Source organism: Lepisosteus oculatus, chromosome 11, assembly GCF_040954835.1.
Source record: "Lepisosteus oculatus isolate fLepOcu1 chromosome 11, fLepOcu1.hap2, whole genome shotgun sequence".
Lineage (NCBI taxonomy): Eukaryota > Metazoa > Chordata > Actinopteri > Semionotiformes > Lepisosteidae > Lepisosteus > Lepisosteus oculatus.
In genome coordinates this window covers 2,488,844-2,510,529 of record NC_090706.1, presented here as the reverse complement: position 1 = coordinate 2,510,529, position 21,686 = coordinate 2,488,844, and the positions used below count along the sequence as shown (strand labels likewise).

At 47.3% G+C, this 21,686-nt stretch overlaps 3 protein-coding genes across 3 annotated transcripts; 1 reads left to right on the top strand and 2 right to left on the bottom strand.

Moving 5' to 3' along the window:
* Positions 1-970: 970 nt before the first annotated feature.
* Positions 971-5,119, bottom strand: LOC102686471 (zona pellucida sperm-binding protein 3-like). Its single transcript, XM_006631340.3, has 8 exons — positions 4,532-5,119; positions 4,301-4,416; positions 3,611-3,717; positions 2,875-3,049; positions 2,188-2,305; positions 1,944-2,029; positions 1,483-1,574; positions 971-1,284 (listed from the first exon to the last, which is right to left on the bottom strand). Exons 1-8 carry the CDS (start codon positions 5,027-5,029, stop codon positions 1,085-1,087), a joined length of 1,392 nt encoding a protein of 463 aa, XP_006631403.2. The 5' UTR covers positions 5,030-5,119; the 3' UTR covers positions 971-1,084.
* Positions 5,120-5,897: 778 nt separating this feature from the next.
* LOC107077540 (zona pellucida sperm-binding protein 3-like) lies at positions 5,898-9,515 on the top strand. Its single transcript, XM_015348858.2, has 8 exons — positions 5,898-6,479; positions 6,580-6,695; positions 7,456-7,559; positions 7,651-7,825; positions 7,981-8,092; positions 8,353-8,447; positions 8,528-8,601; positions 8,962-9,515. The coding sequence occupies exons 1-8, from the start codon at positions 5,898-5,900 to the stop codon at positions 9,225-9,227; spliced, it is 1,524 nt and encodes a 507-aa protein (XP_015204344.2). The 3' UTR covers positions 9,228-9,515.
* A 22-nt stretch (positions 9,516-9,537) lies between these two features.
* On the bottom strand, positions 9,538-17,292 carry LOC102686267 (gap junction beta-3 protein-like). Its single transcript, XM_015348859.2, has 2 exons — positions 17,169-17,292; positions 9,538-13,708 (listed from the first exon to the last, which is right to left on the bottom strand). Exon 2 carries the CDS (start codon positions 13,624-13,626, stop codon positions 12,814-12,816), a length of 813 nt encoding a protein of 270 aa, XP_015204345.1. The 5' UTR covers positions 13,627-13,708; positions 17,169-17,292; the 3' UTR covers positions 9,538-12,813.
* Positions 17,293-21,686: the final 4,394 nt, after the last annotated feature.

Below are 21,686 nucleotides of genomic sequence, written 5' to 3'. Positions count from 1 at the left end.
TGTCTACTCCTACTTGCAGCAGAAGGTTGCAGGTTATAATAATGGCATGAGAGAACATACCATCAAGGGCATGATAGGACCAGCCTCTCTCTCTCTCTCTCTAAGATCTGCTATGTAGGTGGCTGTGACCTTCCCCACCTTCACTAACCAAATGCAGGAGACCACAACTTTCACCTTAAGAAGTTGATCAGGTTATAGCATGACTGCTTACAGGATTCTTTTAATGCTCAGACTAGCATAACTTGTTTAATCTCAATTTCCCTATAGGATCAATGAGGTCATATCTACCTATCTTATAGTTTGAGATATTCACTCAGCACATAGTGACTATTCTGTCATCAGTACAAAATTAGAAGCCACAGCACTCTTCCCCAGGTTGTGCACAGGTATCACTCATCCAACAAAAACACATACTGCTGGCCAAGGCCACAAGCACTTTAGAAGGTGGTATTCCCTTAACCACCCATTATCAGAAGGGGAGAGGAAGTGAGAGCAGTTTCTGCTCAGGTTTGAGCCTGTGAAATTTAACAGGGACACTGTGCTAATCCAGCTCCAAAACTATAAAGGATTCAGAGGGAATTACTGGTCTGCTAGGAGAGAGCAGCAGCCTTGCACATCATTTAATGCTTTGCCTTAAAATATGGAGCCACCATCCAAACTAACACTTTTGTCAAGCAAAAGAGTACCTGAGAAGCAACAGCCTGTGGGTCTGCACTAGGTTAGGTAAGCCTAGTACAGGTGCACATTATATTCCAGTCTGGAAGAAAAGCTCCACCCCCCACCATTAGGCATTTTAGGAGTATGTTATATTTAGACTTTCAGATGAGATTTTTTCCCCAATCTCATCTGAAAGATGCAATTCAATTTAAAAGACTACCAGTTTTTCTTCTAGGTATTGTTCATACTTCTAGTTATGAAACTCCGAAGGGAAGCATTCACACACGCAGGACAAAAACATCCCGATTCAAAGTCATCGTTTAGCCCCCAGAAAAGAAAGGCATGGCATTTATTTCGATTCATATAAACGGTTTGCATCATGAGGCTGGAGCAGGCTCATCACGGAGCCCGATAGGGATCCAGGAATTCAGTTTCCCACATCCACAAACTCATCGCCTTCCTCCTCATCCCCTATGAACCCTTCTTCCTCAGAAACAGAATCCTCCTCCGCCGGAGGCTGGTCGTCATGGGCCAGGGAGATGCTGGCAAAGTGGCTCAGATCGTCCGCCCGACGGATCGCGTCGAGAACGTCGCTGGCGATCACGAAAGCACGGCTGGACCGCACATCTGCAAGTCGCAAAAAGCAAAAGTTTAGGCAGAAAGCTCCTCATTTCAGCTGTATGAAAACGTTGAGCAAGTGACGGCTTGAATACGTCATTTAGGTCAAGAGATTTGAAAGTTGATCCTGGCGTTACCGCCAGATCTTCGAGGCTCATCACTCATTTTTCCCCGCATTAGTGCAGTTCCGCAGACTGGAGAACTTACCCACCACCGGGGGCGAGTCCGTCTTGGGGGCAGTGCAGCTCGATTGACAGCACCTGCATGCCGAATTGACAGCGCCCTCCAGTTCCTCCCACCTGCAGCATTGAAATACAGGGAAGGTCATGCAGAGCCGCGCTCCCCCAGCGCCAGTTAGCTGAACAGCCCGTCCTGGCAGCACACCGCGTCGCTTTCACCCAGAACGCTTGCGTGCTGGGATCGGTCACTACAGAATTCCCCAGAAGGGCAAAGCAGACCAGAGCTTCTCATTTCTTCCAGATGCTTCATCTATGTGCCCAGCAAACACTCACCTGGGAGGATTGTGGTGCTGGATCTGAGCCCTGCTTGCTACAATCAGTTGCAGCAAGCATTTAGCATTTCAGCATTTACCCTCATCTATATTGTGGATAATGCCCATCATGGTCTGTAAGCAAAGACTGTCCCATACTCCAGCACGTGGCCTTTACCGTCTCTGTCTTTGGTCATAGGTGCAGGATTTCGCCATCTGGCTGGTTCTGCTGCTGGTAACAAACATGGTGCAGTGAAGAAACATCTGCAGTAGGAGGTGAAAAAGTTCAAAATCAGACGCAAAACATTTTCAACAAGAACAGGAAACTTTAAGATTTCAGATTATTCAAAGTAGCATAAGTGCCAGTTGGCTCATTTTCTTCAAGATAGGCCAAATCTGCAAAGCAACCAAGATCCACAGACCTTAGACAGTGGCTTCTTTTTAAACTGGAAAGCATCAACGGTGAATTTTATGGTGGAGTCAGTTCTGGGTGGGACAAATTTCGAGATGCTGCCTTTAATCTTGCTGTCCACCATACACCTGAAATCAGAGGGCATTCCCAGGGATTCAGTACGAAGAGGGTTACACAACAGCTGTTCTGCACATCTGGAATCCGAGTTTAAGCATGAAGGTATGCAAAAAAAGCCAATAAGTGTAAAAGAAGCTGTGGACTAATTTGAGTCCAATTTTCTTTCAGCTCTGATGAGCCTCCTAGCCCTGGTTTTCAGGACCCACATACTAGCTTATTCCCCACCCCCAACATCTGCTGAGCTCTTAATTGAACTAAGAAATCACTTCACCTGAATCTCAGCATCTCGTGCAATTTGGAGATTAAAGTTGGTCTTGCAAATAAGGCAACCTCCAACCTACACAGGAGCTGAACACAAGGATAGTTTAAATGATCTGGCTAATGAACAGCCCTCAGCTCAAACAAAGCAAGCGCCGAGGTGATTTACACTTCTCAAGCCAGCTGTGCTTTACCGATCCCTGTTGCTGCAGTTTCCTCATGAAGGGGGCTTGTAAGGGCTCAGCCAGTGAGCACCTCGCTTTAAAAAAAAAAAAATGAAAGAAATCAATCCTCTGAAAGCTCTTCGCAGCTCACACATTACCCGTAGTTCTGAATCACAGAGTAGATGCTCTGGGAGCTGGGGTCTGCGGACAGGGCAGCATGGCAGGATTTGATGTACAGCTTCTTTCCTGCCGCCAGCCGACGCGCAGAGGCCTGGAAGTTAATGGCTTCTCCCACATAGAAGATGTTAGAATCCGACTCTGCCATCCAGTCATCTACAGAGAGAGAAGAGCCAGTGTTGCTTGACGTACTCCCCGATTTAATCCAACGCTCCATTCTCACACGCCCCAGGCATCGGGCGCCTTCAGTGATCACCGGGATTCACCACCCACCACGCCTAGATTTATAGGTTAGTCCGCTGCAGCAGAACAGCGAGGCATCAAGTCCAGGCTTACTCCACGCTGGGGAAAAACACGCTTCGGCTGCCGAGCTTTCTTCAAGAGTCACCTGAAGAAAGCGCCACAGCTGAAGCTTTGTTTCTTTTCAGCTTGGAATGAGCCTTCACTTGTCTCTCACGCCAGCCTACTGAATAAAGGTTAATTAAAAATTAACGCTATAATGCCAATACAAATGGAGGCTGCGTTGATTACGACCTCAAACATTTGTTATCCGACATGGTTGAGATCAGGAGGTTAGAACTCTTGCAACTTAAGTTAAATGAAGCCAGATCTACATTCAACCAGACTGGTTTTACTACCTAGCAGGCGTCTTGCAGAAAGCACGGGGACTTACGGCGGTCCTGCTGGACATTGGCAGCTCGGATCCGGGACACTTACCGCTCATGAGCTGCAGCTTGAACCCGCCCTTCTCGTTCTCCAGCGGCTTGAGCAGGGACGGAGGCTGCCAAGTCGGGTGCACCGCAAGCTTGTAGGAATAGTGGTATCTGCGGGGACATCGGCGCTGATGACGTCTCCAGCGCGACCCGGGACGGGCTCGGGAACTACGGTCGTGAGCGCGGAATCGCAAGAGATATCCCGATCCCGCCCCCCAAGGCTCATTTTAAACCCTCTTCTCAGCACATTGCCGCATTTACACTAGGCGATGTATCCTACTCGCACACAGTAAATGGAAACATTTCTTGCGTCGCTGCCTGTTGACTGAATAACCACAGAGACTACGTCAATATTTTACAATATGTCTTTGTTGTAAATGTCTGTAGATTTTATTTTACTTCTATTTTTTTTTTGTTTTTGCTTTGGCAACACTGACTGTACCCATCGGTCATGCTAATAAAGCACCTTGAATTGACTATCACGCCGAACTGCGCGGTATAGAGTAGGTGTGGGCGCTGCTGAAAGACCCTGCTTCTTCGAGGGTTATTTTTAATTCCAATCCGAAAAAAAAAAATCTAAAACTCGGACCCGTCTCACACCGACTACCCTAAACTTAGAGTCACTCATGAAACGCGCAGTCATACCAGTTAGATCAACTGTGGAGCAGAACGCAAGCCGGACGGAGACATCTACCTTTTATACCGGCATTCAACTCCCACGTTAATGGGATGGGATCTCCGGACCGGCCCCGGCTCTTCCGCGGGGATGTAGTGGAGGACATTCCTGTAGACGATGTAACCTATGGGCGTCTGAGGACAGAAGGCATTGGAGCAGGGATTTAGGAAGACGGGAGCCGCCGTGCGGTTCACGCATCGCCTTCAATGCTGACCCGCATGAAGACGCGGGGCAGGTCGGGCGACTCACCCGTTTCTGACTGCCACAGGCTAGCAGGGGGTACCGAAAGAGCAGGTCGCCGGACGGCCGGAGCCTGCCGTTGCTCTTGCATCCGGAGCCCAGCGTCAGCTCGCCGCCTGTCGCCCCGAACCCGTGGAAAGCCGGCCTCACCCTCACGATCATTTTACTGCCCGTGCAGGTGACCGAGACGGCCCGCCGGGGGCCGCTGGGCGGCGCGGGGCGCTTCGGGGGGGCCGGCTTGAGGAGACGCCGGACCTCGCCTGGGAGAGGCGCCCCCGCGCCGTCGAGCAGCTCAGGCGTCAGCGCCTCCAGGGCGGGCGGCTGGTCATCGGGGTTCCCGAATTCGGGCAGCTTTATTCTCGGTCGCTGGATGGACGCGGGCTTCCTGATGGCCCGTGTACCTCTCGGGCTCGACCCAGTACTTCCGCCTGGCTCTCGGAGCTGAGCGGCGGTCAGCCCAAAGAGCCACGAAAGGGCAAGAACAGACAGAGGGAGGCGAGACTTCATTCTTCTCCCAAAAGAAAAAAACACCCAAAATGCACAACTTACACGCAGGTTATGCGGCTGCGTTATATAGTCTACATTGTATCGAACGTAACTAGCAGCTCTAGACAACATGGATTTAACCAATAGGCTGTACTTGGTGTCTTCATGGTTGTCACCTGGCGCGCCAAGATTAAAGAAAATAATTAAAGTCGACAGTGGGAGGTGGCGCAGCACATGCGTAACTCAGAACGTCCACATCGCAATTGACAGGCTCAATCAATCAATCAATCAATCAATCAATCAACAGGCTCAATCAATCAACGTGCTCTCAAACCCACAGTTACTCTGCCAAACCCCTGGTATGAACTAGTGCTAGATCACTACATTAGCAACGCCAGTGCTGATTGGGCCTCATACAGTTCTGGTGTGATTTTCATGAATCTTCCTCAGACTGTGCAAAATAAACACCAAATGCCAAGTGATTGATTAAGCCAAATTATGCACAAACAATGATTAATTAAATGCCTAGGCGTTACAGTCAAGAGATCATAACCCATATGCAACAGTAACTGCTATTTACTCTTTTTTTAGCTGCTAATGGTCATAACACAGCCCGGGCAGACTCATTTGTCCAGGAGGGACATACAGTTTTCAAGCGATGCGCAATACCGATTCATTGCACTTTTCGTAAATTGCCAATTCTGCACCTGCTCGAACAGGCTGTAATTGGGGGTTAAGTGCCACCAGCTGCAGAGTCGTGACACCGGCTATCAACGGTATAAAGCGCTCGCTCAGAACACGAACAGCCGTTCCTTGGCTTGAACTATAGGTATTAGTTCGGTGTTTAGAGTGATTACCCAATCGCAGTGTTGACGTACAGTTCGCTAGAATGCGGTGGGTTTTTATAGTAGCGGTCACTTTGGTCTCGGTGTTAATTTTATCTGGACGCACTTCGGCTGGGAGGGTGGAAAAGGCGGGCCCGAAAAACGCTGGGGCTGTGGGGGAGACGGAAGAGGACAACTGGCCTCTTGATGTGGACCAGACCGACTTCCACGGGGCTCACCTACCAGCTTCGACGGACAGGAAGAAGAGGGTCTCCGTCCCCAAGCCCCCTCTCTACAAATACGTGCCGATCTCCACCCACTGGCGTGCGCCCGTCATCGTGAAGGAGCGCTTCAAGCCGGTGGCGGGCACCCTGCCTCTGCCTCGGGACATCCAGCGCGTCCTGTTCCCCCCCCGCCGCCGCACCCCGCCGCTCCGTCCCGCCGCCGCCCGCCCGCGCCCGCCTCCCCGCCAGATCTCGGTGTGGTGCAGCAACAGCAAGATCAACATCCGGGTCCGGAGGGGCCTGTTCGGCCTGAGGTGCCAGTCCGCCGAGCTGACCCTCGGGACCGGCTGCAAGAGCAGCTCCGCCTCGAGCCAGTACTACGACTTCAGCTACGGCCTGCACGAGTGCGGCAGCACGCGATCGGTCGGTGGGCGGCGAGCGCGGTCGTCCTCCGGGGGGGTGGCGGTGGGTGAGAGGGTATGCAATGCGTTTTTATTGCGAGATTTTTTTTTCCCGCATACAGATTCGTAATGGACAACTGACGTACTCCAATGTTCTCCGCTACGCCCCTCCCAAGCCTCAGGGTCCGGTTCACCGCTCCATTCCCTTCGCCATACCCATCCAGTGCCGATTTAACCGGTAGGGGGCGTCTTCTAGAAACTGCTTGAATTGGAGTGGAGTTTCTCCTTTCGTTCTCACTCTTTCCTAATCGCACTCCATATTAGACGGGTTGTACTGGATGAGTTCCTTCCACTTAGTGCTTTTCTGGACACTCCACTCAAAGCTCTTTACAGGTAAAGAGAGGGTGTCCTCTCTACTACTGGTGTGGAGCCCCACCTGGATGATGCACCAGTACACTCCCCACCAAACAGCTTGCAGTGGGGAGGAGTGCAGAGTGATGCCAGTTCAGATTTCTTCTGGGGGGGGTATTAGGAGGCTAGGTGGGAAGTTAGGCCAAGACATGGGTGTTACCCTGGCTCTTTGAGAAACACACACCCTGGGATTTGTAATGACCATACTGAGTTGGGATCTCAGTTTTGCATCTCATCTGAAAGACAATGCCTTTTTTACAGTAGTGTCCCTGCTCCTTATGTTGGAGCATTAGGACCCAGAATGACCATGGGGTGAGTGCCCCCTACTGGCCTCTAACACCACTTCCTGAGGTCTACCATCCAGGTGCCGGCTGGACTCACCTGCTGAGCTTCATTTGGTTACTAGTTTGTGAATTGTAGGGTGACTATAGCTGCTGGGAATGTGTATTAATGTTATTCTCCTTACCCATTGAAATGGAGAATCTGATCGATGTAACTAGACCCCACAGTAAGCGCGGGGTATATGGTGTTGGGCTGTGAACTCGCTCTGGGCTGTGGTCTTGACTTGGTCTCGACTGTCCTGGCAGGTTCCATCACGTGTACAAGGTGGGCTATCAACCCGTCTGGCCCAAGCGCTCTTATTTCAAGGACCTGAAGAACAAGCACAGCTTTGTCCTCAGCACCACCAATGGTAAGCTTGCGTGGAAGGTGCAGTTTCTGCCCCCCCCCCCCCCCCCCCGTGAGCTTCCAGGTGTGGACCGTGTCCCTCCTGTTGCCCGCAGCCCGCTGGACCAGGCTGTCCCCCAAGAGCGTGTACTACCTGGGCCAGCCCATGTACTTCCAGGCCTCCGCACACGCCATGGCCGAAGCACAGAGGCTCTACATCCACTCCTGCTACGCCACCATGTCCCCCGACCAGTATTCGGAGCCCAGGTTCATGGTGATTGACAACTTTGGGTGAGTGCCGGGAGGGTGGCTGTGACGGGGTACGGGGGGAGCTGACGGCGGGCCCGGCTGTTCCCCTGGGGCCTATTGAACAGTGTACCCCTGGTCCTTCAGCACAGCTGCATTGAAACGGCCGGCTTCTCAGAGGCATTTTAATCGGGTTCCAGGTGCATGTTGGACAGCAAGTCGGAAGGCTGCCAGTCCAGGTTTGTCCCCTCCAAGAAAAACGAAGTCCGGTTTGTCGTGGATGCTTTCCAGTTTGACAAGAAGCGGCTCAGAGTAAGATCCCTCTTGAGTATTCTGCACTGATTCTAGCATCTCGTAATACAAGGAGATGCCCTGCACCTGGGTAAGCTGGCTGGCTAACTGATACTATTCAGTTCTGGAGCTGATCAACCCAGTGTCAATGGCCTGCAGCTTCAGTCATGTTGCAGGGCCTGATAACTCTCAGGCTCCACTTGTTACAAGGTCTCCCTCTAGTGGGCATCTGTCCTCTGCAAGTCTGCTCTTGCAATCTCTCTATCCTGCTTTGGCTGCAGGAAACCATGCTCTACCTGCACTGCAGCCTGGCTGTGGCAGATGAGGAGGCTAGCCAGGGGAACAAAGCCTGCACCTACAACAAGCTGAACAAAAGGTAAATGGTAAAGCGCTGTGGGTCTGAGCCGTCGCCAGCCGTTGACGTGGAAGTGCTGATCCGAAGGCTGGTTCCGCCAGGTGGGAGGAGCTCCACGGTAACCACGAGGTGTGTGGCTGCTGCGTCTCGCGGTGCGTGGGACGGCCCGTTACAGGCAAGTAGTAATCGAGGGGGTGCTGGCTTTCTTGTATAAAGAAGCTCCCACTTTTAGGGGGGGGGAAACGGAGTCCCTATGATGTCCGCATATGAAGCGTGGCTTTAAAAGGCTTTGTCCTGACTAAATCCCATGGTGTGGCAATAGATTGACCTGTGGAAGTCCTGAATGTTAATGACGACGCATGGGACAAGCTTCATTTTCCAGACCTAGACCTCTTGATGGCTCTTTTTGTTTTCTCATGCATACAAATGTGTGGAGTTGTTAGTTTGTGCAGCTGTTCTAGAACCGCTTGAACTGGGCCTTTCGATCTGTCCATGATGCATACGAGTCGATCATGGGTTACTGGACATCCTCCAGGTGCCAGGACGGTCAGCAGCAGCCCCCTGCACCTCAGCAGCCGGCAGGCGGAGGCGCCGGAGTGGGCTGTGGAGCCTACGGAGCCCGCGGGGGAGGTGGGGAGACCCGCGCAGGGTGGCGCGGCGTGGGACAGCCTGCCCTCGGAGGAGGGGCAGTGGGATGAGGCTCTGGAGGAAGACCGGGTCCCTGGCTCGGCCGAGGTCCTGATGGGGGATGAGCCCGTGGAGGTGGTACAGGGGGCACACCTGCCAGGGGGAGCTGGCTAGTGCTCCTGGAGAGGGGTGGAACCCGGCAAAACCTTCCTACAAGGGAGTGCTTGTGGGAGGCTCCGGCTAGTGCCTCCCTCGTGGTCTGGATCGTGTGGTTTTGTAAAATCAGTCCTGACCAGTGAGGTGCTAGCTTGAGAGAAGAGCCCATGCTGCATTCATTGTCACTCCAGTGCAGTGCCACGTTACCTTGTAGACATGAGTGTGGTTCAGCTTTATTTGCCATGTATTGAAGGTTTTGCTGTGAGATCATGTGGATTGTGTAATTCAATAAATATTGGTAACATACGGGTGAGGTGTTAAGGACAGGTTCTTTTTTTTTTTTTTTTTGGAGAGATGCACAAAGTGTGTATGGAATTTGGGGTTGTGGGAAGTGGGTATTTTGCCAGCCAGTTGCATTCTTGATGGAGCACTGTGAAGGGACTTGCCTAAAGCAACTACTGTTTATGATCTGTTCTTCTAGTGGGGTACTTCAAGTCCCTTTTTTTTCCCACCTGACTTGCTGAATACCCTGAGAAGCTAGCCTATACCAGTGGGTGTGGGAGAGGTTTTGTGTCAAGTGGAACCCCAAATGGCTCATACAGTACCTGACTTGTGTGGACTCCAGTAGCTTTCGCCTAGTCTAATCTGTAGTGTTAAGTGGGATCCACCTGTGAGACTCCCTTGCTGAATTTCTTAAGACTCCTTACTGGAGTTTGGGGGGGTGGGGGTGAAAATTTATACTACTGACTAAATCTGGCAAGGTTTAATTTAAGAGTGGGACACTGCCCATGATTGGTAGATCTTGGGAGCTTTCTGGCCCTGCCCTGGGAGGTGTGGTCCTGTAGCTGGGGTAAGTGGCCCTAAACACCCACCTCTGCATCAAGTGTATTCTTGGTTGCATGACTAAGCTAGAAGGTGGTATGTTTAGCCCTGCCCTGTTCTACAGAACCGAGATTTTATGGTTTCTTGTGTAGGAGGGTCAAGCTCCAGGCCAGGCCCTTTTTAATGCCCATTTCCCCAAACCATATCTGTCATATTAAGCTCAATTCCAGAGCAGAGATCTGGTTCACATCCACCAATTAAGCATAATTTTAATCTGATTTAAAAACTGGTTTGAGAACCAGTGTCTAGTATGACTTACTAGACCTAGTTCTGTGACCTTGGATCTAGATTGTCACAACCATTTAGTTTCAAACTTTTTTCCAGTCCTCTGCCACTTGTAAAGTATCTGGGATATACGGAACTGCATGAGATTAGTGTGGTAACTGGCTAGACAGGACAGATCATTATCTTGGCAGTTATGGCAGGTGCTACTATTGTTGACCTAATATGCTTGCTCAATGTGGTGCTGGCTGTTTCTATAGGAATGTCAAGTAATATTCTATGGGACTTATCAGGAAAACCCTAAACTATTTAATTCCTCTGAGGCATTCTTGAGATGGTGATGTGTAGGTTTAAAAGTCACTCAATTTTCAGTTCACTTTATCAAGATATAGTGATGTAAAGTGGAGGTGGGTTGTACATGCTACTGTATGGATGCATCTATTTCTTTTAAAAAAAAAAGTGCCTCCAGTTTGATGCATTCATCATGAATCAGAAGAGCAGGTTATTACTGGCTAGGGTGTGAGACATTCATTAACTCTGATTATAGGGGTGGTATTAGCCAGTGAATGTAAATGGTTTAGAAGTCCACTGTATCAGTGTGTTACTTAGCTTAATACAAGATTCTTGATAGTATTTTTATTATAAAAGGATTTAAAAATGTCTTGATTCTCTACCACTGTGATAACAAACTGTGGACAAAACAATCACAAATGAATATAAAAAAATACATGAATAAAACTCTCTCCCTGGAGCAATATCAAGATTAAAGGAAAAATACATACTAGAAAATTATAAAAAATACATTCTAGCAAAGCTAAAAATATATAAAAATGATAAATACAACAAGAAGCAATGTATAATCAACATGATTTGTGCTTGTTCTGAAATCCCAGCTCTCAGCAGGGAAAAGAGCAGGTTACCTAGTCTTCCAAACTCATTTCTTTCTCTGCCTCTATCTGCCCACCCTTGAGTAGAATGCCCCAGACTTGAACAAGTCATCTGGCTTAGTCTTTTGGAAGATACTGGTTTTTAATTTCTATTTGATAAGAGTAACTCCTAGTACAGAGTCACATCCAAAGGGATCTTGGCTTGACATCCTGTTAGGACAGAAACCAGGACTGTGGGCGGGGCCTGGAGCTTGAAGTGGAACCTAGCAGCAGACAAAGCCTTTCCTCACAACTGCTGGTCTACCTGTCCTCCTTGAGTGACCCCTGCAGCAGTGCAACATGAGATCATGTGTGTTCACAGGCCCATTCCTTAACACTCCTCCCAATGCACATTCACCCAGACTTGCAGACATGCAAGAACATTTGTTAAGCATGGCAACAGTTAAAAATAAATGGAAAACTTTTTTTTTACAAATTCAGTTGGTATTTGTGGTGTCAGAAAACTGCTTATATCAGTGGGTATCTCTAGATGTTCCATCACAGAGCTGAACACCGAAAACATTGCAGGTGAGGCTGTCAGCCTGGTCTGTCTGTGTTCCTCTGGCAGTGAAGGAAAGGTCATCAGTCTGTCTCAGCCCTATAGTTCCCCATCTATGCTCGTTTTCACGTACTTAGTTGGTCACCTCTCACAAATTTGGCTTATTTTCATTGTGTATGCCACAGTTACTGGAATAGACCAAATACTGATACTGCATTTGTTCCAAGTTGCAAGTCATCCATCAGAGTTTTGGTGGTGAACAGGGCGCATCAGCCTTTGCTTAATCTATTTTCTCCTCAACTACTTGTTTTTAGAAATGGTCTTCTGTGTCCAATACGAACACCACTAGTCTCTCTCAGGTGTGCATTTGCAAAATGCTGACAACTTGGAGAACAGCTCTAGATTAGTACTGGAAGAAAAATGACCAGGAGGTTCAAACAGCAAACAATGTCCAATTTCTTTTGTACTTTCATGCTCTTTTAAAACTGTTTATGTAAATCTGGGGAATATTGTGGCTTTCTTTTCCAGATATTTCCCTTTTTCTAAAAAAATTAACTAAGCAATCAAGCAGGATCAATGAAATTCTGTTGATGGTGAATGTTTTGCAGTCAACAGATCAGACAGAAAATGAATCATGATCATTCACAAGATGAATAAAAACAGTTTTGCTGATACTAAAAATAAAATTCAGACTGGGTAAGTGGTTGGTCCACAGAAAAAAAATCACTCTTCGGCAGTGTAAACCTGTGGTAGTGGCACGTTTCTCATGATCCTCTGAAATCTACCATCCTCCTAAGTTCCAGGTATTTGAAACTGGGAGGGAGGGGCATGTTTAGCAGCATAAGCCACTCGGGATAGTAAACAACCCAGAATTTAATGTCCATCATCTTCCTCTAGACCTGTGCAGGTTTTGAGACAATATCTGGCGATGGTAGCAGCAGCACCCCAAGACAAAACACTTGTCCTAAGAGAAATAGGAATGTCCTGGTGGAACAAAAAACTGTTTCCAAAGCAATCTTTTGAAAAATGAGAGCCAGACGAGTCCGAGTGCTTTCAAGATGACTTGGCCGAGGTCCTAGGCAGCAGTGGAGAGGTTGGGCGCGGATGCCCGCAGCTCCTCGTGAATTCGGAGTTTGGGTTTCATGTCCAGGTGCTCGTGGAAGTGGCACTGGCAGTCGTGAGCCCTGTTGCCGGGGTTCTTCTGCAGCCTTTGGTGTCTCTTGCGGTTCTTGACCTTGTGGGCGAAGCGGAAGACCCTCTTGAAGATGAGGTAGATGATCTCGCAGATGTTCAGCACGATGCAGAAGGCCGAGGCGCCCACCATGAAGTAGGTGAAGACCCTCTTCTCGGTGGGGCGGCCGATGAAGCAGTCCACCAGGTTGGGGCAGGGGCTGACCTCGCACTTGACCAGCCGGGGCAGGTCGAAGCTGTCGTAGATGAGGTGCAGCAGGTAGAGGAAGGCGATCTCGATGCCCGTCTTGAAGAAGAGGCTGATCAGGTAGGTCCACCACAGGCCGCCGTGCTTCTTGCCCGTGTCTGGGTACAGCTTGGACCCCTCCCCGTGCTTCAGGCGGTGCTTCCTCTCCCGCTCCTCGCGGTACGCCACGTGCATCACCACCATCAGCGAGGGGCAGGTGACGAAGATGAGCTGCAGGGCCCACAGGCGGATGTGGGAGATGGGGAAGAAGTGGTCGTAGCAGACGTTGGCGCAGCCGGGCTGGCGTGTGTTGCAGTCGAAGTCCTTCTGCTCGTCGCCCCACACTCTCTCGGCCGCCACCACGTACACCATCACCCGGAAGACGAAGACCACCGACAGCCAGATGCGGCCGAACGCGGTGGAGTACTTGTTGACCCCGCTGAGGAGCGCCTGGAAGGTCTTCCAGTCCATGGCAGTGACTGTAGCTCAGGAGTCGGGGCTCTGGGGTCTCCTTCCCTTCTTCAGTGCGTTTTTGTTTCTATTCAGTCAGTATCTGAAAAAGGAAAAAGAAAGACTGAAATGAGTCATCGTGCAAGTCTTCCCAGCAAAGCTTTTGCAAAATAGGTCAAACCTTCAAGTGATAATTCTTGGCTTTTAAACGGCGCTTTTCGCACTGATGCTTGCCTTGGATTGTCTCCCATCCCCGTACTGAACAGCCCCAGCCTCGCAGAGCTTCGAGATCGGACTCGATCAGGAAAAGAGGTGGAAACTCTGCACCTGGACAAGGGTAGGATCTTTGGAAAGCTGACGAAAGCACCTGTATCTCAACACATACTGCACTAGACAAAATGTATTTCCCAGAAATCATCTAAAACTTCTTGCTAAAAGATTAAAATGTATTCTTTTCAAACTGTTGAGCAATTTTCATTTTCTCTACAGGTGTTTAGCAAACCGGAGTTCCTTTTTTTTTTCTGTGTGCCTGAGAACAAACTCTCAACAATTCGCTGTGCCCTCCCACTCTACCCCACTGTGAATCCACTCTGTTTTTCCGTAGACACTCCTAAATCTTTCAAAAGGTTTTGTTTGCTTTGCAATCCCTCCCTTTCTTTAGGGAAAGTATAGAGGTGTTTACCCAACTGCAACTTCAATCGAAGATTTAAGGTTATTTTACCTTCTGGTTGAATTGGTCTTTTATTGAGCACTGGGAAACACAATGTCTTTTGTTCATTAATCTGGAGAACCAGACCTGGGCACACATTCTTTCAGTCTCTTTTATTTTTTAAATTTAAGGTCTTCCACTAACTAATGTAATCGAATTATAGTACAATCACAGATCTTATTTACAAGACTCTCAACAATTAAGTAAATAAAGAGGCTCCCAGTCATTAGGGAAGTAAAGCTGTGAAATAACGAACACCTTCCATGAAGCAGCAAAGTGGCAGACTGTTCTGGATGTTCTCAGTGCACATCATTTTGAGATGTCCAGGGTATTATTTTAAGATCATCAGTTGTGTAATGGCACAAATGGAATTAGACTATTTTGTTCTTACAGGTCAATTAAATGCCTCTTTTTTTTTCCTTCAATAATCCTTCAACAAAGGAACCTGAAAGCCTTCAATCAGGACTAATGACAAGCAACAGTTTCTCCAGTACTGACTGCATTGTTTCTGGAAGGACGATTCTGGAAGAGGTGAAGAGGAACTTCTTAATTCAGTTTTGATTGTTGAAAATTAATGCTTTAGTTTGAAATATACAGTGTCACGTTTTTCTTGCAGAAAAAAAAAACAAGTAGGTATTTGTTTATTATAATATAGTCCTTCTGAAACCTGAATAACAACTGTCAATGTCCGACTTGTTAGCTCAGTGGAGCTTCTTCACACACAACATGAAACAACCAGCATATCACATACTGTAGCTGATTGCATCCCTTTTAAAGAAGAATAATTTAAAAGACTTTAGGATTTTCAGCCCTGAGAATCACAGACTGATTAGGAAAGACTTAAGTATCTGAGGTTATGCAATACACAGAAAGTTCCAATTCACTTAGTCAGCATGACAACAGATATGCTGTTATAATATGTTAATGCATTCATTTGTGTAAAGGAGTATGAGTGGGGCTGTCTCTGGCAGTACACTGTACTCTCTCCACCAACTAAACATTATAAAGTATATCCACACCTTGTGTATGAAAAACTTCACTTGGATTACTTCACTGCAATGGAGCTCAGTGTCCCATGTAGTTCATGGCTCTACCAAGTATGATAAATTACTGGCACGCACTTAGTAGCAAGTGAATTGTTGCAGAAAACAAGTCGTGATTTTAGACTGATGTTCATCCATGGTGTTTTTTTCACTCAGGAGAGTTTCCTTGGGGCACATATTTTCATCCCCACAGGTAGGAGATCAGGGCCCCTCCGTTCCGCAGCGAAGAAGAATTCAAATCTCCAACACTTATTCTGACCAAGATTTTATATGCCTTGAAGAAGCATAGACTTTCAAATGCTTTCTGCTCTTACGAGATTTTCCTAAACGTATTACTTCCTTCATCTGTCTCTTTCATTACGTGTTCTTACATGTTCAAAGCTATAATGTGAGCAATGAAGTTTTGAAGTATTCTAGTCTAAAAAGCCAAAGAGGCGCACATTCAGGCTCTAGGCCGTTTTTTTGCGAAGTTCCTTTAGTTTGACAAGTAAGAGATCGTACAAGTTATAACGTTGAACTCCGTGATTCGGAGTGCATTTTATTATCAGGCGTATTATAAATGCGTGTTATTGACTTATTCTCTCTGGAGAGAGCATTTGAAATGTACAGCAAAGTGCAAACACTGCACGAGAAGAATGCTAAACGCATTGCTGTATTCCTGATCCGGAGGAACAACCTGCATTATGCGCAGTTTAGGCAGTTTGAACCCACTGAGAAGCAGGGGCTCTTAACTACACCCCACAGGTGAAAGTCAGTGAATTATTTGAAATTCTCTGTTCGCACAAACGCAAAACTTAAATTGATGTGCGGGTGTAATTTTGATTCTGATATAGTCTCTGGATTAAAAACGTATCTGAGGCTGCAGTCGCTGAAGCGTTTAAGCGTTTCTCCAAGCCGTTCCTGAAAAAGGCCGTTCGTTCTCAATTGACGTATCTGTCTACTGTGCATAAAATAGTAAAATTACTAAAACTGTTAATAAGCCCTTAAAAATCCCCAAAACACCCGCCAATGTTTTCTGGATAATGCCAACCTTTTCACACAGAAAAACAAATGTATGTTGTAATATTTGCAATACAGTAAATAGTTTCACGTCCTAAAGTATGTTTGCATACCACAAACGAAAATTAGAAGCTTCGACAACGACCTGCCTTAGTAAATAAACACACATAACAAAGTCGTTAATAAGGCTCTAACTTCACCGTGCTCTTTACTGTGGATTTTAGGTTTCTAATACTTTGTTTTTCAACAAACTCTTCAGGTTTGGCGCAAGGCAAGTTGAGAGCGTGTTAAAAAGGGGACGAAGTCTTCCAGCACAATCGCAGTGGAGAAGAGTACGGCACGTGAAAAGTGTGACCAGACTAGGAACACTGATCTTCAATTTCTCCACCTGGAGCCAAAACTAGGCAAGACCAAAATCCACCCACGTCCGACAGCAGAGTAGAAGACATTTACCACAATAATTCAAACACATTTTCCAGTTTTTTTCTCCCATTTGAAAGCCAGCTTCGAACTGGACAAGGGACAATTTTAAACATTTAAAATCTTATCCCATGTTTTCTATTTATGAACACATCTTTTCACTTGGCTCAGAACCAAACCTGTACACCAAATACCTGAGTGAACCACTTCGTACTCAATCATATTTTTCAGGTTTCCGCTGCTGACTTACAACAGATCTCGCCGATAACAACAAGAACAACAGGGACTTAAGCTGAAACTTGGTTATCAAACAAGACACTTTGTTTTAGGAGACAAACTCTTCATTATTCTTCATTAAAAATGACGTACGGATTCAAGATTCGAATACTTACTGTATCAAAGACCCGTTTCCTCCATGTTGCAGGTTCTCTCGCAGTATTCCCACTTTTGTTCCTACCCCCCTTGGCTTTTAAAAACTGTTCCTGATACTTCAGAGACTGACTGTGGTCTAGTAGCTGGAGGGAACGCGTCTTGCTTTTCATAGAGGGTGTGGTCTGACGCCACAGCTCGCAAGACGAGAGACGGAGAGAGAGCGAATGTTCTCCAGGTAAACAGGACAAATGCGGGTTAGCTGTGGTTCCGGTGGTGCTAAACGACTTCTATTCCCAGATGGATGTCGATTAAAGTGCCATATCAAACTGAGTGTCGGTAACGCAAGGGATGTGGTTTCGTATCTCACCCTTAAAGGATGGTGTGTGGTCATTATTAATCCACATTCTCACACCGATCGTTCTTCTTGGGCATGGATGTTCAATATTTAATCATCACCGAAAGTTGCACACGAGCACACACGAGGCTCCAGTTGAAATCACACAAAATGAATAGGGTACCCACGGCTGTTTTTGATAGCACGGATATTGTACTTGTGAAATGATGTTCCATTCCTTCATGTATGTTATACGCCTTTGCAGTGACATTTGTTTTAAAAAAAAACTGAGTAGAAAAGCATTGCAGTTACCCTCATCAGAATGCAGACTTCAGTTCCTTGGGTAGTTGTACTGTGTGATTCGACTCTGTTTCTCTCTGACAGTCGGTCACTCTGCGTGGAATCAGTCCTGAGAGGCAGACACTGACTCTCTCCCTTGGCCAAAAGCCCCCTTTCCTACAAGGAGCAACAGGGCTCGAGTTGGGGGGCAGTATTCGGCCACTGCCTGTTCCTGAAATCCTCTGGAGTTGCACAGAATGTGCCCAGGAGCCTGAAAGTCGTTTTGTCAAATAGTGATAATGACCACAAACAGCCATAAATTAGTGGGACACCTGGAAACTGGGGGTACGCACCAAAAGTGAACCCCAATAATTCCTCAGATAAAAATGTCCTTCTCCAGAGGTAAAATAATTTGTCATTCTCTTCCAGGTAAACTACTGTAATAATTCCATGTCTGTAACTCTCTATAACACCATTGTGTTGTTAGAAGAGCATGAGTAGAATGAGGACTAAAAGGGGGGAAATGGATTTCCAGCAAAATATTCCAGTGGCACTAAGTGGTGATACTTCTGACTTATAAGAAAATCTCAATAACTTCAGTAAAATGTATTGGCTGAATGCTCATTAGCTGTGTTTAAACTTCTGACAGAGTTCTGCTAAACAATCAAAGATTGGTTAGCGGCATGCAGTGTTTTTAACAATCTCTTCTTGATGTATTAGTATGAAGCACTTGAAAACTGACATATGAAACCACTGTGCAATTCAAGAGGAAAAACAGTAGAAAATATTCAGCAGGAAGCTAGGCAACAAAATCACAATTCACCATAAAGGTTCTATCTTCCCCTGGATCTGTTTGGGTTTGTTTATTGGTATGCGTCTCAGTCCTTTGACAGTATCTACAGTATGTGTTCCCCTTTTCCTGCCGAAACCTGCCCCAGTGTCTGATGGTGAGATTTCTGCCACACCCATGAGTGAATAAGATCTTTTGTGAGGCTAATCTTCACATTTGATTGCCAAGCACTCTTTCATGTGTGTGTGTTTTTAGGTGAGCCTTTTAAATGAAGTACTGGCTGATATTCCATTCCTCCCACCACGCAGGTTTGGCTCAGGCAGGAGAGTTAAGTTACCGGTAACTGAGATCATTGTGCAAACGTTCCGTCTTCTCTTCCTTTCTTACTCAGCCCGAACCCATGGGATTTCACCCTGCTGTGTGCTGTGTGATTGGTTCTTTAGGAATGAAGACGTTCCCAACGGTTTCAAAGCTTAGTACGCACACTTAGTATAGCAAGAAAAGAACATAGGGAAGAAATGTTGTCTCTTCACGACAGGCCCCTGTATGTCGGCATGTGCTGTATGTGGAATTATTTTGTTGAGCAGACAGCACTCGCACAGACTCTACAGCAGTGGCGTTTGTTGCTGGGCTATAGAACTGGGGCCCCTGCTTTATCGTGGTATTTGATTGGTAACTGGTGTGTCTTATAATAACGGAACACTGTACATCTTCTGGTCATTTACCACGGTACCCTGCATGGCACATGTCCAGTTTTCCTGGCTGCCGAAAGCTCTACCATGCTTAGATCACTGATTCATTTCGGGTCTCAAAATTAGTTTGACCATTTTTCCTGTGGTTTATATCTTGCTATACCATACACTTCACCATGTTTTACTGTAATTTTACGGTATGTATATTTTGCATGTCACAGTATGCTTCCTTGGGTAACGGTTTACCTGTTTAAATAAAAAAATACCCTTTAGAATTTGCCCCACGATAAAGGAAGACAGCTTGCCAGCGCTCTCCTGCTCTGTTTTCCTGGGCACGAAGGATGGGAACAAACTGTTTTTCCTAATCAGGGTTCCCAATGAAGGCCTGTTTCTTCGCTGCCTCCTGCCTCTCAGCCTGGAGACTGAGACCGCCGGACAGAAATGCGCAGTGAGCTGCCTGCCTGTGCTTGTTTGGGCACCCTGCGCGTTTGCAGATGTTCCCTTGTTCTTAGCTCCGTGTTTATGAACAGTGAACGCACACTGTCATCCATGTGCCTCTGTCTGCTCCTGCGGCCCACAGACAGACTACCCCACAGTATCAGGCTGAACCTGCACCAAAGACAATGGGCCTCCAAGCTTCCAAACAGCTTAGCTAGAGACTGAAGCGCAGATGGCAGTTCATTTTCACCTGAAGCGTTCCGCCATGTAACAGGCCTCTAGGGGCGAACCGTTCCCCAAAGGAAAACCTGGCGAGTCCGTGGTGGATGCTACAGCAGAGAGCACCCCCTGCAGAAGGGAGGGATGAAAACAGGCCAGTGCCAGTGTTCCCATTTGCCGCATGTCCCTTCCCTGGAACTGGTGACAGAGGGCCTCTGCCCAGGAAAGGTAACGACATGTGGCTGCAAGTGCCACCTGCAGAAAGACCTTGCCAGCTCATGTGAAAAGTTTTACATCTTTTTAAAAAAGAAATACATTGGAAGAACTTAGATTATGTAATGCTGATCTTTAGACTCCCTGATTCTGATATTTTTAAGCTGTATTAGAGTATAAAGTATGAATTACTGTGGCCATTCATCTATTCAGTACTGGTCAGCGAAATGTCACAAACATCAGGCTTTAAAAGGCTCTAAAGCAGCCGACCCCAATTAAACAGGAGGATATAATTATGATTCTCATGTTTTTAGTCAGTTTCCTGGTACCACATTGCCTGAATACAGCAGTTCATTAAACAGCCAACCACAAACTGGCACGTAAGAACAGCTGCAGGTCACAACGCTTAGCTCCCTGGGAGAAGCATTGTCTTTGCAAATCAAACTGACAGGCTTGACACTCCAAAGTGTCAAGCAATTCAGATTGATCAAATCCCACACAACAAAACACAACAGCAGATTGCTGCTCGTTAGGCATGCAGACAACAGCGGCTCCGCATGCCACTTTGTGCACATGTGTGAGAAGCCAAGGGAAAACCAGGCCACTGTCCCTGCTGTACAGATAATATGGTCTTACTTCTCAACACAGGGGCAGTGGGTGAGAATCTGTACCGGGGTTTGTTACTGCAGGCTGATACACAAGGCCCTGTCTGCACATTCCTTCTTTTCTTCGGTTGTTCTTTTCCAACCCCCAGTCTCATCACCCTGCCATGCACCCAAAAGCTCTTCCCCAGATCCCTGCCCTGATTAATTCCATTGTGAGGATCTCCTTGCAGACTTCAGGAGCCGGATTCCCATTTGCAGCAGGACTCTAGGCCTAAAGCCTTTAATGCAAATGAGTCCCTGCGAATAGCAATGAAAAGCAAAGGTTTTAGTGATGTGTGTCCACATCACAGGCTGCAGGTCAGGCTGCAGGCTGGAGCTGGGGGATGATAACGAAGGTACTGTATGAACCTGAAATACCTGAACTGTGTGCCTCCTTAATCTGCTCAAGGGGGGGAGGGGTGGGGGCCGTGAAGCAAGGCAGGGGAAGAGGAGCAACGAGTTCCATGTTCTGTCTCAACTCGCTGAGCAGGATGGAATTCTGTTATTGTTGTCCTCATGATCAGGACTACAGGGCCTGCAGGCATGAGGTGGTGCAATCCTGCGAGTGCTTTTCAAATCAACTATGTGCCCTATAGCAGCTTAATTATTCTGTTTTCCATCTTGGAAATTTTTCAGAAACGTCTCTCCCTAACTGCCATTCCGTGGGCTGCTCTCTTAACACAGACATCGGCGCCCTGTACTTGAGTGTTTCGTGTCAGTACATCGGAAGAGTGCTCACCCCAACCCACACTGTGACCCCTAACGTCTTCTCTGTCAGTCAAGAAGCACATGCGGTTCTTTTTCATTTGAACTGTTCTGTTTAGTGATGGCATGCTTTGTTTTAGCCATGGCTTTCTGTGGATGTAACCTGTTTTCACAGCACCAAATCACAGCCTGTGTACCAATAAACCTCCCTCGTAAACATGCAT

Bases quoted from the DNA above. Each gene is read 5' to 3' on its own strand.
- LOC102686471 (XM_006631340.3), bottom strand. From the start codon at position 5,029: ATGAAGTCTCGCCTCCCTCTGTCTGTTCTTGCCCTTTCGTGGCTCTTT. The intron at 4,417-4,531 runs GTGAGTCGCCCG...TTCTGTCCTCAG, and splicing joins CCTGTGGCAGTCAGAAACGG to ACGCCCATAGGTTACATCGT. The intron at 3,050-3,610 runs GTAAGTGTCCCG...CTCTCTCTGTAG, and splicing joins CAAGCTGCAGCTCATGAGCG to ATGACTGGATGGCAGAGTCG.
- LOC107077540 (XM_015348858.2), top strand. From the start codon at position 5,898: ATGCGGTGGGTTTTTATAGTAGCGGTCACTTTGGTCTCGGTGTTAATT. The intron at 8,093-8,352 runs GTAAGATCCCTC...CTTTGGCTGCAG, and splicing joins TTGACAAGAAGCGGCTCAGA to GAAACCATGCTCTACCTGCA. The intron at 8,448-8,527 runs GTAAATGGTAAA...TGGTTCCGCCAG, and splicing joins TACAACAAGCTGAACAAAAG to GTGGGAGGAGCTCCACGGTA.
- LOC102686267 (XM_015348859.2), bottom strand. From the start codon at position 13,626: ATGGACTGGAAGACCTTCCAGGCGCTCCTCAGCGGGGTCAACAAGTAC.